Below are 15,652 nucleotides of genomic sequence, written 5' to 3'. Positions count from 1 at the left end.
TACCTTTCCTCAAAACTCTAAGGATACAGAAATTTAGAACTGTCTTGTCACAAGAGTTGGAAGTGAAATGTTTGTAGATCTTTTGTATATTCTTGTAGTGTTTAAAGGTATGTGTTGAGTATATGGAGATGAAGTATGAATCTGCTGTGGTCTGTTTAAAGGGAAGATCCCATTGAGGGGTTGACTAGCTTCCTTTTATTCTTCATGATCCTTGATAACTGATTGTAACGGGAGTATGACAGGACTGGTGACAATGATGTTTGGCTTTCACTAACTTGTCCTTCTGTTGGCAGTACTCAGAGAAAGAAGATAAGTATGAGGATGAGATCAAGATCCTGAATGACAAACTCAAGGAGGTAAGTCCCTCGTAAAACCCTGCTGACGTTGCACACTTATCTAGCACATATTTTGCATCTAATGGATGTTCATGCCATCCACAGTTGGGTCTGGGCTGGGTGGATTAATTTTCTCAGGCCCGCTGTGCTCTGCTGAAATCAATTTGATCACTTTTAGCAAGTTAGTCGGTAACAACTCTGGGTTGGCTGTTAGTCACAGTGGCCCTGTTTTACTGAATGTTATTCTTGCCTGCCATTCTTTACAGTCTTTTCACGTGCCTCAGGTCCAGCTTAATATCCCTGGGGTTGTTTAAGTGGGGCTTTGGGACAATCTACTCCAATGGTCTGCACAGTTCTTTTTGTAGAACTTGATTGAATCCTCTGCACGCTTTGCTGCACAATTAGGATTGGGTTCTCATGCTGATGTGGTTCTGACTTTACCTGCAGGATGGGTTGGAAGAGGTCACCCACAGTAGTGAGGTTGTGAAGACTAAGGAATAATTTTACAAAGACATGACAGTTACTGGACAGCTCAGCAGCAGTCTGGCTCCAGCTGTTTGTCCAGCTCTGTTTGAATGACACTTCGGCATCAAAACGTACTTCTGTTTCTAACAGAACCATTTGTAGGTTGTTAGTAACTCCAGCTCCATTAGACTCAATCTATTACTATTCCATGGAGTTGACTAATCTTTCCAATAATTCAGGATTATAAGACATAGGAACAGAATTAGGTCATTCAGCCCATTGAATCTGCTATGCTATTTGATCATTGCTGATTTATTTTCTTCTCAAACTCATTCTCCTGCCTTCTTCCTTTGACACCCTTACCAATTAAGTACCTATCAACCTCTGTTTTAAATATACCCAATGACTACGCCTCCATAGACGTATGGCAATGAATTCCACAGATTCACCACCCTCTGTCTAAAAGGATATCATTCTTTTCCGTAGCTATGCCCTCTGGCCCCATCTGCACTATTTAGGCCATTCAATATTCAATGGGTTTCAATAAGATTCCCTCTCATTCTTCTCAACTCCAAGGAGTACAGTCCCAGCCATCAAACACTCCTTGTATGTTAACCTTTACACTCCTGGGATCATTCTCATCCACCTCCTCTGGACCTTCTCCAATGCCAACACATAGGAGTCCAAGACCATTCACAGTGCTCCAAGTGTGGTCTGACCAATGCCTGATAAAGCCTCAGCATTGCATCCCTGCTTTTATATTCTAATCCTCTTGAAATGAATGCTAATGTTGCAACTGCCTTCCCTTATTACTAACTTAATCTGCAAGTTAACCCTTAGGGCATCCTGCATGAGAACTCCCATGTCCCCTTGCACTTCTGATTTCTGAATTCCACCCCCATTTACAAAATAATCTATGCCTTCTACCATAGTACATCAGCAAGTACCTCCGGACACTGTATTCCATTTCCTACTACTTTATCTATTCTCCAATCTGTCTAAGTCCTTTTGCAAACTCCCTTCTTCCTCAACACTACCTACCCCTCCAACTGTATATCTTTGAATTATCGCTAACTTGCCCACAAAGCAATCAATTCTGTCATCCAGATCATTAACATATAATGTGAAAAGTAATGGACCCAATGGTGACCACTGCAGAACCCCCACTAATCACTGGTAGCCAACCAGAAAAGGCCCCTTTTAGTCCCACTCTTTGCCTTCTACCAGTCAGCCAGTCTTCCGTCCACACCAATATCTTCCCGTTAGTACCAGAGATTCATGCTTCTCAGCTTCCTGTGTGCCACCTTGTCAAAGGTCTTTCGAAATCCAAATAAAAAATATCCACTAACTCTCCTTTCTCTATCCTGCCTCCTATTTCCTGAAAGAATTCCAACAGATTTGTCAGGAAATCTTAAGGAAACCACAGAGTGTTCCACAGTGACACAATTCTTCCACCCTTTCTTTGACTCCTCCCCCTGTTACTACCCCCCCCCCCCCACCCATTATTATGGTCTGATGTCCACTCTTGCCTCTCTTTTACTCTTTGTATGTCTGGAAAAAAATATCATTTTGTATGATTGACTAGCTTGCCTTCCTATTTTGTCTTTGCTCTCCTTATTGCATTCTGTTGTGTTTTTAAAGCTTCCCAATCCTCCAGCTTCCAACTGGTTTTTGCTATATTATATGCCCTCTCTTTTGCCTTTGTGCTTTCTTTGACTTCCCTTGTCAGCACAGTTCCTCGCCCTCCCCTATGAATACTAATTCAGATTTAACTGATCCTGCGTCTTCTAAATTACTCCCAGAAATTCCAGCTATTGCTGCTCTGCTGTCACCCTTGCAAATATCCCTTTCAACTCGTCTTTGGCCAGCTCTCTTCTCATGCCTCTGTAGCTGCCTTTACTGAAGTGTAATAGCAATACATCAGATTTTAGCTTCTCACTCTCAAACTGCAGATTGAATTCTATCATATTATGATCACTGTCTCTCAAGGGTTCCTTTACCTTAAGCTCCCTAATCAAAACTTGTTCATTACACAGCACCAAATCCAGAATTACTTTTTTCCCTGAGTGGGCTCAACCACAAGCTGCTTTAAAAAGCATTCTATAAATTCCTTCTCTCGTGATCCAGTACCAACCTGATTTTTCCCAATCCACCATAACATTACCCTTTTTACATGTCTTTTCTGTCTTCCACTATAACTTACACCCCACATTCCAGCTACTGTTCGGAGACCTGCTTGTAACTCCCATCAATTTTTTTTTAACCTTGCAGAATTCCCGTGGATAGATTAAGAAACTGCATCTTCTGATTCTATGTTACTTTATAATAATTTGATTTTGTGTTTTTTTTTTTAACAACAAAGCTGCCCTACCCCCTCTGCCCATCTGCCTGTACTTTTAATATAATGCGTATCCTTGGATGTTAAGATCCCAGCTATGATCTTCTTTAGCCACAACTTTGTGATGCCCACAATGTATTACCCGCCAATTTCTAACTGTTACAAGATTGTTAACTTATTTCACATACTGTGTATATTTAAATATTCAATTTTGTCTCCATGTTGCCTGAGCTTGAGTTCTTATCCTTTTCTAAACTTTTTGACTTATTCTTTATTCTGGAGACTTCAGTAGCCTCTCCTGCACTCTTCTTCCCTTTACTTTATTCATAATTTTCCAAGCTGTTGAACCCAGACCCCTACTATTTAGCTTAAAGCCCTGTCCACAGCCCTAGTTATGTGATTTGCGAGGACCCTTGTTCTAGCATGGTTCAGGTGAAGTTCATCCCATCAGAACAGCACCTTCCTTCTCCAGTTCTGGTGTCATGTCCTAGGAATTCAAACCTATTTCTCCCACACCAAACTTTGAGCCACATGTTTAACACTAATCTTATCCACCCTGTGTCAATTTGCATGTGGCTCGGGTAACAATCCGGAGTTTACCTTTTAGTTCTGTGTTTTAGTTTAGTCCCTAGCTGTTCAAATTCCTTCAGCAGATCCTCTTTCCTCCTCCTTCCTACATCATTGATACCCACATGGATTCCATAGCTGGGTCTTTCCTTCCCTTTCCAAGTTCCTCTGCCGGTCTGGTGAGATGTCCCAAATCCAGGGACCTGGCAGACATACAGCTTTTGGGACTCTCAATCCTCATGACAGAGTATTGCCTATTCTCTGACTAGACTATCCCCAATTACAACTATACTTCTCTTCTTGCATCCTACACCCCCCCCCCCCCCCCCCAAAACCCCTGGAGTGGATCCCTGAACCATGGTGCCACGGTTTGGTTGCTCAACCGTCCTGCAGCCCCCACTCATCCTCTCAGGGACCAATAGTCTCAGAGATGTTGAGCAAACTTACGGTGATGTGTAAATATTGGCTGTGATTCACAGGCAGAAACTCGTGCGGAGTTTGCTGAAAGGTCCGTTGCTAAACTGGAAAAGACCATCGATGAACTGGAAGGTATGAAAATCCTACTAATTTTTTTATTCATCCTGCAGCCCCCTCTCTTCATTTCTCACTCATCTAGATCTGCACCCTTTCCCTCCCCTCAGGCGCCTGCCTGCTGTTGCTCTCTCCCCTTCCTCTCTTTGAATGGACAGATACTGTTGGGGTTATCAGGGAGCAGAGGTTATGAGAAGAGACTGTTTCTCCTCTTCTCATGAGTGCTGACAGCAGTCTTGTGGAATACAATGTTCAGCCATGAGCATCCCTCCACTCAGTACAGATCTGTATAACCTGGTACTTGAGGAACTGACTGAGAGCAGCTCTGGCTTCCAAATCTCTCAACTGTATGATAACACGGTGAGCTACCGGTCAGTGTGCTTAGACAAGTGACTTTCCAGGCTCTAGAGGTGGTGCTGGGGTGACCAATGAGATTTCTCCTTGCTGTCCAGTAAGCATGATCAAAGGCTGCTTCAAAATACAACCTGCAGTTGGCCCTCTTTATCCACGGGTTCCGCATGTGCGGATTCAACCAACCATGGATCGGGAAAACCCGGAAGTTCTCTCTCCAGCACTCGTTGTTTGAGCATGTACAGACTTTTTTTTTGTCATTATTCCCTAAACAATACAGTATAACAACTATTTACATTGTATTAGGTATTGTAAGTAATCTAGAAATGATTTAAAATATACAGGAGGATGTGCATAGGCTACCGTGGATCAGGAATTGAAAAATAAAACGCAAGTTCTCTAAGTCAGAATAGGTACATCCAGTATTATTTAGCATCAGTTAGTCAAACGTTTGTCTTAGTATATAGTATATATTTTACCTTTCTAGGCATATAAAACACTTAAGAAATATATGTATTTCAGTAATTAAATCACTGTGTTGCTTAGTAATAATTGTAACTTTCATTGGGGCAGGGCCTTTCTCATGCTCCATTATTCTCACTTTATCCATTAAAATTGTTCCGATCGTTGACTGACTATAGCCTAACGCTTTTCCAATGACCGATGACATTTCACCTCTTTCCGGTTGCTTTATTATTTCCACTTTATTTTCAATTGTGATCGTTTTCCGTCAACGGAACAGAAACACTGCGGATTCAGCAGCAACCACGAGCGGCGGGTCCCGAGCTCCCCCGGGTCCTAAAGTCTACTGCACTGAGACAGGTTGAATAAGGGTCTTGAGCATCCATGTTTTTTGGTATCCGTGGGGGTGGGGGGGTCCCTTAACCAATCCCCTGTGGATAAGCAGGGCCAACTGTATTTGAGAAAGTAGCATGAACAGTAAATTCAGGGCGGCTGTGTGAAGGTCACAAGTTCACTGAGCTTATTTAGCTAGCAAAGGGCAGGTAACGGCTTTTGCCCTGGCTGAATAAAGGGCCTGGATGTTAAGAGGTAGGGCAGATGAGATAAATGGGCTGAATGGCTCCGCTCGTCTGTGCCCAGTGCTTGTAGATGCCATTCAGAGACACTTTGAGTAACAAAGCCAGGTGCCTCAAAGGTTCATGTATTATCAAAGTATGTTTCCATATATAACTCTGAGATTTGTCCTGTCCAGGAACAAAGAACAACATGATGTTTGAGAAACATCAAACATACCCCCTGCACAAAAAAGAACGGAGGTGCAATCATCAACACCCAAACACCACGCACGCATGCGGTCTCTCGCTCTCACACTTTCAAAGAACTTTGACCCTAAACCCAACCCTCCCCCGTACAAAATGGAGCAAGAACATTGACCCCAAACCATCCTCCCCCATTAAAAAAAAAGGTGCAAGAATTTCGACCCCAAGCCCCTTTCCCTCGTACAACAAAGTGGAAAGAAATGGGTGAAAAACACACAATGTAAAAACCGTAAGTCTGGAAAAAGTCCACAGTCTATAAATGCAGTAGTCCAATTCATATGCACAGAACCATAGTAACATCTTCCTTCGTCAACGAAGAGAGACAGCACGCAAGTGCAGAGGTCTACCCGCCTGCCACAGCGAGCTACACAGACTCCTCAGCAGTAATCAAAAGGAAGGCAATGAGCACTGAACTCTCACTTGCTTTTGGCATTTGCCTCGATGTCTCAATCTTCATCGACACTTTAGTTGGCGATACCTGTGACAAAACCCACTCTTAGGCATAGTGATCTTTGGGAAAGAGTTTTATGTAGGTTGAGGTTGAGCCTTACTCAAATTGATGGACAATGTTTGATTTTAATTTGATATACAATTTACTTGAAAAGTCAGTGCTGAAAGATGTTGTTTATTGATTTTACTTGTTTTTTTTCTTTTCACTTTCACTTCACCTTTTTTTATACCGATTTTCCACTAAATATTTCACTTGTCCCACCATTGCATTCTCTCTGCTCACCTTCTACCCTTAAAACTGCAGAAGAACTCTGTGTTAAGAAGCTGAAGAACAAAGCTGTCAGTGAGGAGTTAGACCACGCCATCAATGATATGACTTCCTTGTAAATGACCTTTCATTACCCCAGCCCTTTCTTCCACTAACTTCGTCTCAGTGCACCTTTTACATCTAAACTTAGTGATGTGTTTGGGATCATTGGTAATTATTTGGCTAATTACACCAGTGCTTTTCCTCTGAACTCTCCCACTCACGGCTCAGCTTCGATTGTGGATAAAGCTGAGACTGTTTCCTCCTATTTTTTTCACATCTCTAGTATATAATCAACATTTTTTGAATCTATTGATTGTTAAGAGTCTGATAAACGTATGGTGATTCTGTAGCCGTAGCCTTGAAGTTGCCTTAGTTATAACTGACCTGCCATCCTTCCATATAGTACCAAGCTAATTTGTTCTCAGTTATACAAACCTTGCTACATCTCTCTTGTACCAATATAACCTGTAGATGATTAGAGAAAAAGATCTGTGTGTTTGTTATTGCGTCATTCCAACCATCTTTACAGCTATTGAAGCAGATCGAAACTAATGCTGCTGTTGTAGTTAGAGTGCAGTGGGGTCTACTTGGCATCATGCCCATTATGCTGGCTGAGGAACAAATATTCTTTGAAATACTAGGAAGAGTTCTCAGCTTTTAAAGCAACTTCCTAGGATCCTTGTATCTACCAGAGGGGACAGATGAAAATTGACACCTCCAACAGTGCCGGGCCACTGTAATCTTGCCCTGCGCTGTGAGCCATCTGCTTCTGATTCTAGTGTGAGTGTGCAAGAGCCAGAGTCAATATGATCACTTTTTCTTTATATAAAAAAAACCCGGCCCACTCAGTTGACGCCAATCATCGTTGGCAATCTCCTTCCTGAATCCTGATGTTCCAGTCCTCGGAGAGACTCCGCAATCCTCGCCCTGGCACGTTCATCTCGCAGCACCGGTGCAGATGCAGCCATCCCCTGCTGTGCAGATTTGAGCATGGATTCTTTGCGTGTGTCACTGATAGGTGCCAGGATGAAGGGTACAGTCCGTTGGTCTGTCTCTTAAGGGGTGGGTGAACCAACCTGGCCCTCTGTGCTGGGGAGGAAACCTATGTCTCACTGGCCAAACTACATTCCCATCCCCTCCCACACACCAACCAAAGCTCTTGCACCTTTAATACATTTGCATGTGCCTCCTGTTGAACTTGTGAACTACATAGGATGTCTGGACTGTCTTACACAGAGAGGTTAGAGAGACTGGGCTTGTACATGCTGGAATTAAGGAGATTGAGAGGGGATCTGATTGAAACATATAAGATTATTAAGGGATTGGACAAGATAGAGGCAGGAAATATGTTCCAGATGCTGGGAGAGTCCAGTACCAGAGGGCATGGTTTGAGAATAAGGGGTAGGTCATTTAGGACAGAGTTAAGGAAAAACTTCTTCTCCCAGAGAGTTGTGGGGGTCTGGAATGCACTGCCTCGGAAGGTAGTAGAGGCCAATTCTCTGGATGCTTTCAAGAAGGAGCTAGATAGGTATCTTATGGATAGGGGAATCAAGGGATATGGGGACAAGGCAGGAACCGGGTATTGATAGGAATTGATCAGCCATGATCTCAAACTGGCGGTGCAGGCTCGAAGGGCCGAATGGTCTACTTCTGCACCTATTGTCTATTGAATAAGCCCTTCGGTGTCAGTATTACTGTTCCTTCAGCTTGGTTGGAGATATTTGTCCTCAGCTTCTGGCCCAGGCCTATCCTGTGCAAGAACTCATTGTGGGATTGAACTGGACATCGATACTGAGCAACTGGCTCCTCCATCCTGGAGGACCAAATGGAGGTGGTCCATTTGTGTTTCCCTTTCCACTCTCGGGTGCTGTCTTTGAGGACTATGCTGTCGACTGATGCCCTCTGGTCCTGGTGCTGTACCTATGCAGAGTCTCCGGACCCCATCCAGTTCCCCAACAGCAGACCAGGGTATTTCTCATGCTTGTCAGCTGTGGAGGTGGATTCAACACAGTGCAGGTCAATGAACGGTGATGCCCCACGCTCACCAGCCCCTCTGCTACATTGTTGGGTGTTATGATGGGTGGACTGCTCTCCGTTACACCAGTGCTGGGGCTGTTGACCACGTGGTCCAGCCCAGGGCTGCTCTATAATGAATACGTTCAGCAGCCAGGTCTGGGATCTGTGAGGTTATGGTGCAATGTGTATAAAACATTGGAGCAAAGGTGGTAAGATGGAAAGGGATCATCCAGCAGGACCTCAGTGTTGGGTAGGACAGGTAAAAGTGCTGAATGGCCTGCTTCTGCAATGGGACCAATTCCCTTGTACTGAATATGAGAGAACCAATAAACCCAGCAAGCAGTCTCCTTAACCACCCATCTGCCCCACCTCCCACTCCTTTGGATGTGGATGCATGACCATCTGATCAGTGCCAGGCTGTTGCAGAGTGCAGTTGAGCTCGGCGTGCCTGAGACCTGTGATCAGTTGAAATTTTCAAGGTCATGTTTGATTGGGTGAGTGCTGACAACTGTGATGTACTGTACCTGACAAGTATGATCAGAACAGCAGACACTTCCAGCCTGGTATTAGACACTCCTTCACTGATGGAAAACAGCCCAGAAATGATTCGCCACACAGCAGCTACTTGTGCTTTTAATGTGGGCTGATGTCCCCAGCAGAGTTGGAGGCTTTGGAGTGCAGTTTTTGATGGATAAGCTGTGAGTGATTTGGAGGAATTCAGAGTTGGGCTGATTGGCATACAGTGAGTTTGGCTGGGTAAAACCAGAGTTGCAAGAATCCTGAGATCCAGTACTATGGATCTGAGAAAGATTACAGTGAGGCAGCATCGCCTGCAAGTTCAGTGGTTTTCCCTTCACTGCCAAAATCCTGGGGTCACTTTTACCCAGCTACAGAACATAAATACTGTGGCTTCAGGAGTGGGTTGGAAGCTGGAGATCCTGGAGCGAGTGACCCGCTTCCAAATGCTCAGAATCTTGCCACCATTCACAAAGGAATTCCCTTCATTTGCCTGGATGGGTACTAAGCCAACACCATTCAGTAAAATAGCCCACCTAGTTAGTGTGCCATCCATCACCCATGAGATGGCAGTGTGTGTGCTTACCAGACTAGTTCAGTAGAGCCCAAAATTCGCACTCGCCACCCCTCTTTTTGAAAATCAGGGATGGAATTGGTGTAGGTTTATTATTGTCACATGGACCAAGAAGACAGTAAAACGCTTGTAAACTTCATACGGATCAGACCATCACACAGTGCACTGAAATAGTGCAAGGTAAAACAGTAACAATGCAGAATAAAGTGTAACATTTGCAGAAAATGTGCAGTGCAGGTAAGCAGTAAGGTAGAAGATTATAACAACATTGATTGTGAGGTCGAGTCCAACTTGCTGTACTAGGGAACTACTTGTAGTGGGACAGAACTGTCCTTGTGCCTAGAGGTTCATGCCCTCAGGGTTTTTTATCTTCTCGCCCAATGGAAGAAGAGAGAATGTTCAGGGTGGGAGGGGTCTTTGATTATGCCGCTTTACTGTAGCGACAAGAATTGTGGACTGGTTTCCGTGAAGTGCTGAATTGTGTCCATAACTCTCTGCAAGTGTCTTGTGGTCACATGCAAAGCAGTTGCTGTACCAAGCTATTATGAGCTATTAACAGGAGATAGGTAGATTTACAACTGATTTGGATAGTAGCTGCTCGTGGTGAAAACAATAATTAAACTGAAGCAAGAAGCAGGTGTTGCAATCAGCTGCCAGCTTGTAGAATGGATTGGTACCTATAGCTGTATTTGTCAGTACTGTACAGAAACAGACCCTTTCATCCACTATCTCTACACTGACCATCAACCATTGTTGATCATTTTTATATTTTCCCCGACTCGCCCCACCCCCGCCCCAAAGATTCTCGCGCTCACCTACACAATAGAGAAAATTTACAGCGGCCAATTAACCCACCAAACCACACATCTTTGGAATGTGTGAGGAAACCAGGATAACCCACATAGTCACAAGAAGAAAGTGCAGACTCCACACACAACAGTGCTCAAGGTCAGGACTGAACCTGGGTCTCTGGTTCTGCCGCTGTTTTTGTTGTGCCACTGTGCCGCCTGTGAGGAGCACATTGTTGGCCCCCAGTTAGGCCATCTGTAATCACTGAACTTCAGTCTGTCGAGGGACTGTGTGATGGGGCAGTATACAGGGAGCTGCACTCTGTGTCTAGGGAAGGTGTGACGGGACAGTAGTGAATCTGTGGAATGCTCTGACACAGACTGCAGTGGAGGCAAAGTCCATGGTACTTAAGGCGGAAGCTGACCGTTTTCTGGTTGGTCATGGCATCAAAGGTTATGGCGAGAAGGCAGGTGTATGTGGTTGAATGGGATCCGGGTTCAGCCATGATGGAATGGTGGTGTAGGCTCAATGGGCTGAATGGCCTAACTCTGCTCCTGACTTATGTTAATAGTGGGTTGTTGGAGCCTGTGGAAATGGAAAAGCCTAAAATCAGTGCATTTAGAAGGCATCACCCAAGGTCTCCATACTCCCCAAAGCCTTTAATCAATTAGATTTATAGTCACTTTTGTTCATGGATTTGCACAAAATGTGACAATGGTTCAGTCCCATTATCTGCTGGATAGCACTAGCCAAGGCATTGGGCTCTCCACTATTATTGGTGCCACAGCCATTCTGCAGGCCAGTTACTTTGCCATTCTGTAAGGAATCTCTGTATGTCCTCATGGAATGCATGGGTTTTCTTCTGGTGCCCTGGTTTCCTCCCACAGTCCAAAGACGTGCTGGGTATGTTAATTGGTCATTGTAAGTTGTCCCTCAATTAGATTAGGGTTAATCGGGGTTTTGGGGCTGCTGGTGTGGTGCGGCCCAAAGGTCAGGAGGGCCTACTCAACACTGTACCGCTAAATAAAAAAATAAATAACAGCACTTTTCATGTCCAGTGAAAGGGCAGACCTGGACATCCAAAAGACAGCTCTAACTGGGGAGCCCTCACTCAGAATTGCACTGGAACACCAGCCGAGATGATATGTCCATATCTCCAGAGTGGAACCACATATCAGAGATACATACACTACCCTTGGCAGATACTAAAGAACTGAACAGTTGGGTGTTTGAACCTATTTCCCCATGGTCCTGTTATTTATTAATAGAAGGTGGTGCTGACTTAAATCTGGGTGATAATCTCAACCTCACTAGCCCCTGACTCCAGCTCAAAGTGAGAGCAAGTGATGGTGTTTCTGCTCAGTGATTTCATAGATTTTCTGCCTTGAAGCTCATACTGTATGAGTCATGACAAAGCTGAGGTTTGGGTGATATCTTTCATGTTCCTTCTTTTTGTTACCAGATACATATTGTATGAAGAAATTCAAAAGGGGGTTTTCGGATCAGATGAGTGGTAGTCCTAACAATCTCGGCTTTCTCCAAGTTCTGCTGACCTCTGCTCTAGAACTCTCTGCCGTCGTCTAGAACTCTCTCCCTGTTCTTCAATCCTCCCTGCTTCTCTCTCTCCACCTTCCTTCTGGTTCACTGCAGCACTCGGATAAAGCCTCTCTTAAGTTTGGTGTTTGGGGTAAGTTCCTGAGCCGGTGTTCCTTTTCGGGTGCCTCTCGCATGGAATGGTGCCACCTGCTTCAGCCCAGCCCAGCCCAGCCCAGCTCCACGTGGCCTCCCAGTGTTGTCGCCACAGTTTGGTCAGCTGCTTTATCTCTTAACCCAGTGTGCCCCAGGTAACTCGGCATGAGGAGGCTCTCTGGGAGCCTGCTTTCAAAGTGTTTTGGATTATGTTATCTGCTAGTTTGAGTTTAGGTGAAATTATTTTGGAGATCCTCACCCTAATTAGCAATCAGTCTGCAGCACTTGTCTTAACTAACCCTTATCACTCGGCCACGTCAGTTGCATTGATCTGCATGTCCCCAGATTGGGTTCATTCCAGCTTCCAATGGGGGAATCTCATTAGTTCTATCTCTCCTCTTCCCTTCCCCCATGTTGTAGCCTTACAACTTATTCCAAACTTGACTAACTCCGTAAGCTATTTTGGGCTGATTGCTTCATCCTCACCTGCACACCAACAGGGTCATTGTGAATGTCGGGTCTTAAAATTCAGTGCACTGTAGCATCGCTAACCTGTCTGCCACTTCTCCCTCTTGCCTTGACAGAGCAAGTTACTCGAGCAAAAGAAGAGAACATGGGTATGCACCAGGTCCTTGATCAAACTCTACAGGAACTGCACAACTTGTAAAGAGTTCCGCAACAGAACTCCCAGCATTCAACTGTTCATGATTCAACATCTCTATATCGTCCTCTCCCTCAAGTGTCGACTGAGCTCGATTCACTGAACGTGGACCAAAGTTTTTAATTTTGTATTTTGTAGAATTTTTATCACGCTATTCCGTTTTTTCCTTTCCTTCCCCACCTCCCCCTCTCCTCTCCATTCACGTGCACACAGTCTCTCTCCTATTGTTACATTACGCAGAGCTCTGTAAGTAGTTTCTCCTGGGATGTGAGGCAGGAGCTACAGGGTTTGGGGTACAAACCTGCTCCACATCTTGTTAAACTCTTCAGGTGAAGTCTGTACCCTGAAATATCGTTGGCCTGTTGCTCTTTCTGTGTATTGTGCTGTCAACTATTATACTCGCTAGCTTTGTTCTTGGTTTCAGTGGGTGAGGTAGACCTTGGATGGTGACTGGCAGTGCAGGCTGTTTCCTCTGGTTCTGGACCTCCTCAACTCTTGCAACTCGTTATCCAGGTGAACTCCTGTGGGTCAAGGTTACTAGGCTCCCTTCTCACAGTCACCAGGGAAGAAAAACTCAAGTGCCAAAGTTGTTGCTCTTTGACTTGTTCTGCACCGCAGTCTATAAAATGTAGTCATTCTACATCCCCTGTGATTGGAAGAACCAAAAGTCAAAATATTAGAAGTTTGGCTATGTTCACATCACATTCTTTAAAGTAATCTATTTCTTTTTCCTGTGTAGGGTAATCAAAAACACTAGTTAAAATTAGAGAAATGCCTTGACCCATGGTAACTTCACCAGAATCTTGCATTCCAGCCCCAATACAGTGTCACCTCCGCCACTCGAGTGAGTAGTTATTGGATGAAAGATGACCATTTACCTTGTATGCTATAATACTTTTGCTCAGTGGGTGAAAGCTTATTTGCATTAAAAAAGAGAGGAAAGTAGCTGTTGATTTAGATTTGCCGCAGAGTGAAATCGACCACTCACCAGCCTTCAAAGCTAGGACAATTTGGAAGTTGAGGACAGGTGCCATCCTGACACCACAGCTTAGGCTGGACTACAGTTCCTCTTCCTGTAATTTCCCATCTGTAAGCAGATGCAACAATACAAGTCCATGCATGAAGAATTGTGTTGTCTGTTGTTCAATGGCCAGTGTCTGTTACAAGCAAGATTTTAGAGGTTAATAAGCAACCATGTCAGGCACTGCAGAAAACCCACAGTTGCTGAATGTGTTCCCATCCGGTCTGTTCACTCAGGCATTGGTCAGCATGTTTGTGTGTTTAATCGTGTATAAATCACCAAAACAGTCAGTGATTTGGGTTGCTCTGTAGTCATGTCTGTTGTCCTAGTAACTTCTTAACACCTTGTTCAATGAGCCTTGGTGTTTCATTCTGGACCATCTCATTCTGCTTCAGAGGAATCAGAATATTTGATCAACTGTGGCCCCAAAACAAAATCAAAAGCTATTTTCCCCTTTAGGAAAGTACCAGAATGCCTCCCCTCAGCACAAGCTGTGACTATACAGATTTTGTTTTTACTGTTTTAAACAAATCACACATATGCTGGACCTTAAACACCAAAACAAGATGCCATTTGCATCAAAAGTGGATGGCACTGGATTAAAATTGGGGAATGATGTGATCTAAATTTTGCACTGGTGATGTTGACTGGTTAGCAAATAAAATGACTCACTGCTAAAGAAACCTTGTTGTTTGACTAGTTTGTTTGTTTGTAGCTCAGTAACACTGGGTGATACCTATCCCAAGTATAAAGAGTGCTCCACAAGCACCGAGCTGTCTGACCCCTGACACTAGAAAAATCAGAAAGTTCAGCTGTCATTTGGTTTATTGTTGGCCTGCAGCATCAGCACCTTCTTGGAAATAAATTGCAAATGTCAATATTTACTACTTGTGGAAAATGCATGTCCTGGTTTTATTCCTAAATATGACCTTCCTTTCCCATACCCTCCTCAAAGCAGGGAAGGTCTGCATCAGTGTTAAAACACCCTGGGGCTTTGTCATGTTTGCATTAAAGGCAGGCCTATCTGTGGGGTGCTGCCAGCAGATGCTGTTCTGTTGATAAGGTGGAGATAACTGGTAGCTCTACACTTCCGCCTAGACCCAACACTGGACCTTGAAAAAGAGATATGCAATGCTGGCGTTCTTGTCCTTCCACTTACAGCTGCACAGATTTGTTAATAAAATCTGTCTGGGGACTTACAAAAGCAACTACACAACTTCTGCTCCCACTCACGACATCAGCTCTGTAACTCCTCTACAGTGACAGGAATGCTGTGGGGGGGGTGGTCCCATTGGTTGCTTGCTGATGGGGGATGGGTTTGGGATCAGAGATGTCTGTTTCCTAAAGGGTATTGAACCAAAGGGCTCACACTGGACAAAAAGCTTAATTAAACGTTCCCCAGTGTCATGTTTCTGATGACTGACAATAGTTTGCATCCCTTTGCCCATTGCTTTCATATTCCATTCAAGTTGAGTTAATCTTCCTGCACTGGTGCCAATATCCTGTGATGGATCTGACCTTTTGACGATTCTTTCAGCCTCTCCATTCTTCGCTCTCATCACAGAGTTGTTCCAGTAATAGTTTCAAGTCCTTTAACCTGGCACTCTCCAAATCAGTTACCTTTCCTGGCTCAGAATAGACCATACTATGCCTCGCCCTCGAATACTTTCAAGCTATCCCTCATTTTGCATCAGTAGAAAACTTAATCCTGTTTACAAAGGACACTGATGATACTCCAGATGCTGGAATCATGAGAACT

General features: G+C 44.3%; 1 protein-coding gene across 1 annotated transcript in view; it reads left to right on the top strand.

Annotated features, from left to right (window-relative positions):
- LOC140740045 (tropomyosin alpha-4 chain) overlaps positions 1-14,576 on the top strand; it is a 36,385-nt gene extending 21,809 nt beyond the window's left edge. Inside the window, exons 6-8 of the mRNA XM_073068873.1 lie at positions 294-356; positions 4,185-4,254; positions 12,796-14,576. Of these exons, the coding sequence (XP_072924974.1) occupies positions 294-356; positions 4,185-4,254; positions 12,796-12,878 (216 nt within the window). The 3' untranslated portion in view covers positions 12,879-14,576. The remainder of the gene's footprint in view (positions 1-293; positions 357-4,184; positions 4,255-12,795) is intronic.
- The last annotated feature ends 1,076 nt before the right edge of the window (positions 14,577-15,652 follow it).

The sequence above is a fragment of the Hemitrygon akajei genome, chromosome 16 (assembly GCF_048418815.1).
Source record: "Hemitrygon akajei chromosome 16, sHemAka1.3, whole genome shotgun sequence".
NCBI classification, from domain to species: domain Eukaryota; kingdom Metazoa; phylum Chordata; class Chondrichthyes; order Myliobatiformes; family Dasyatidae; genus Hemitrygon; species Hemitrygon akajei.
The sequence above is the reverse complement of the archived record's forward strand: the minus strand, read 5'-3'. Positions and strand labels throughout refer to the sequence as shown.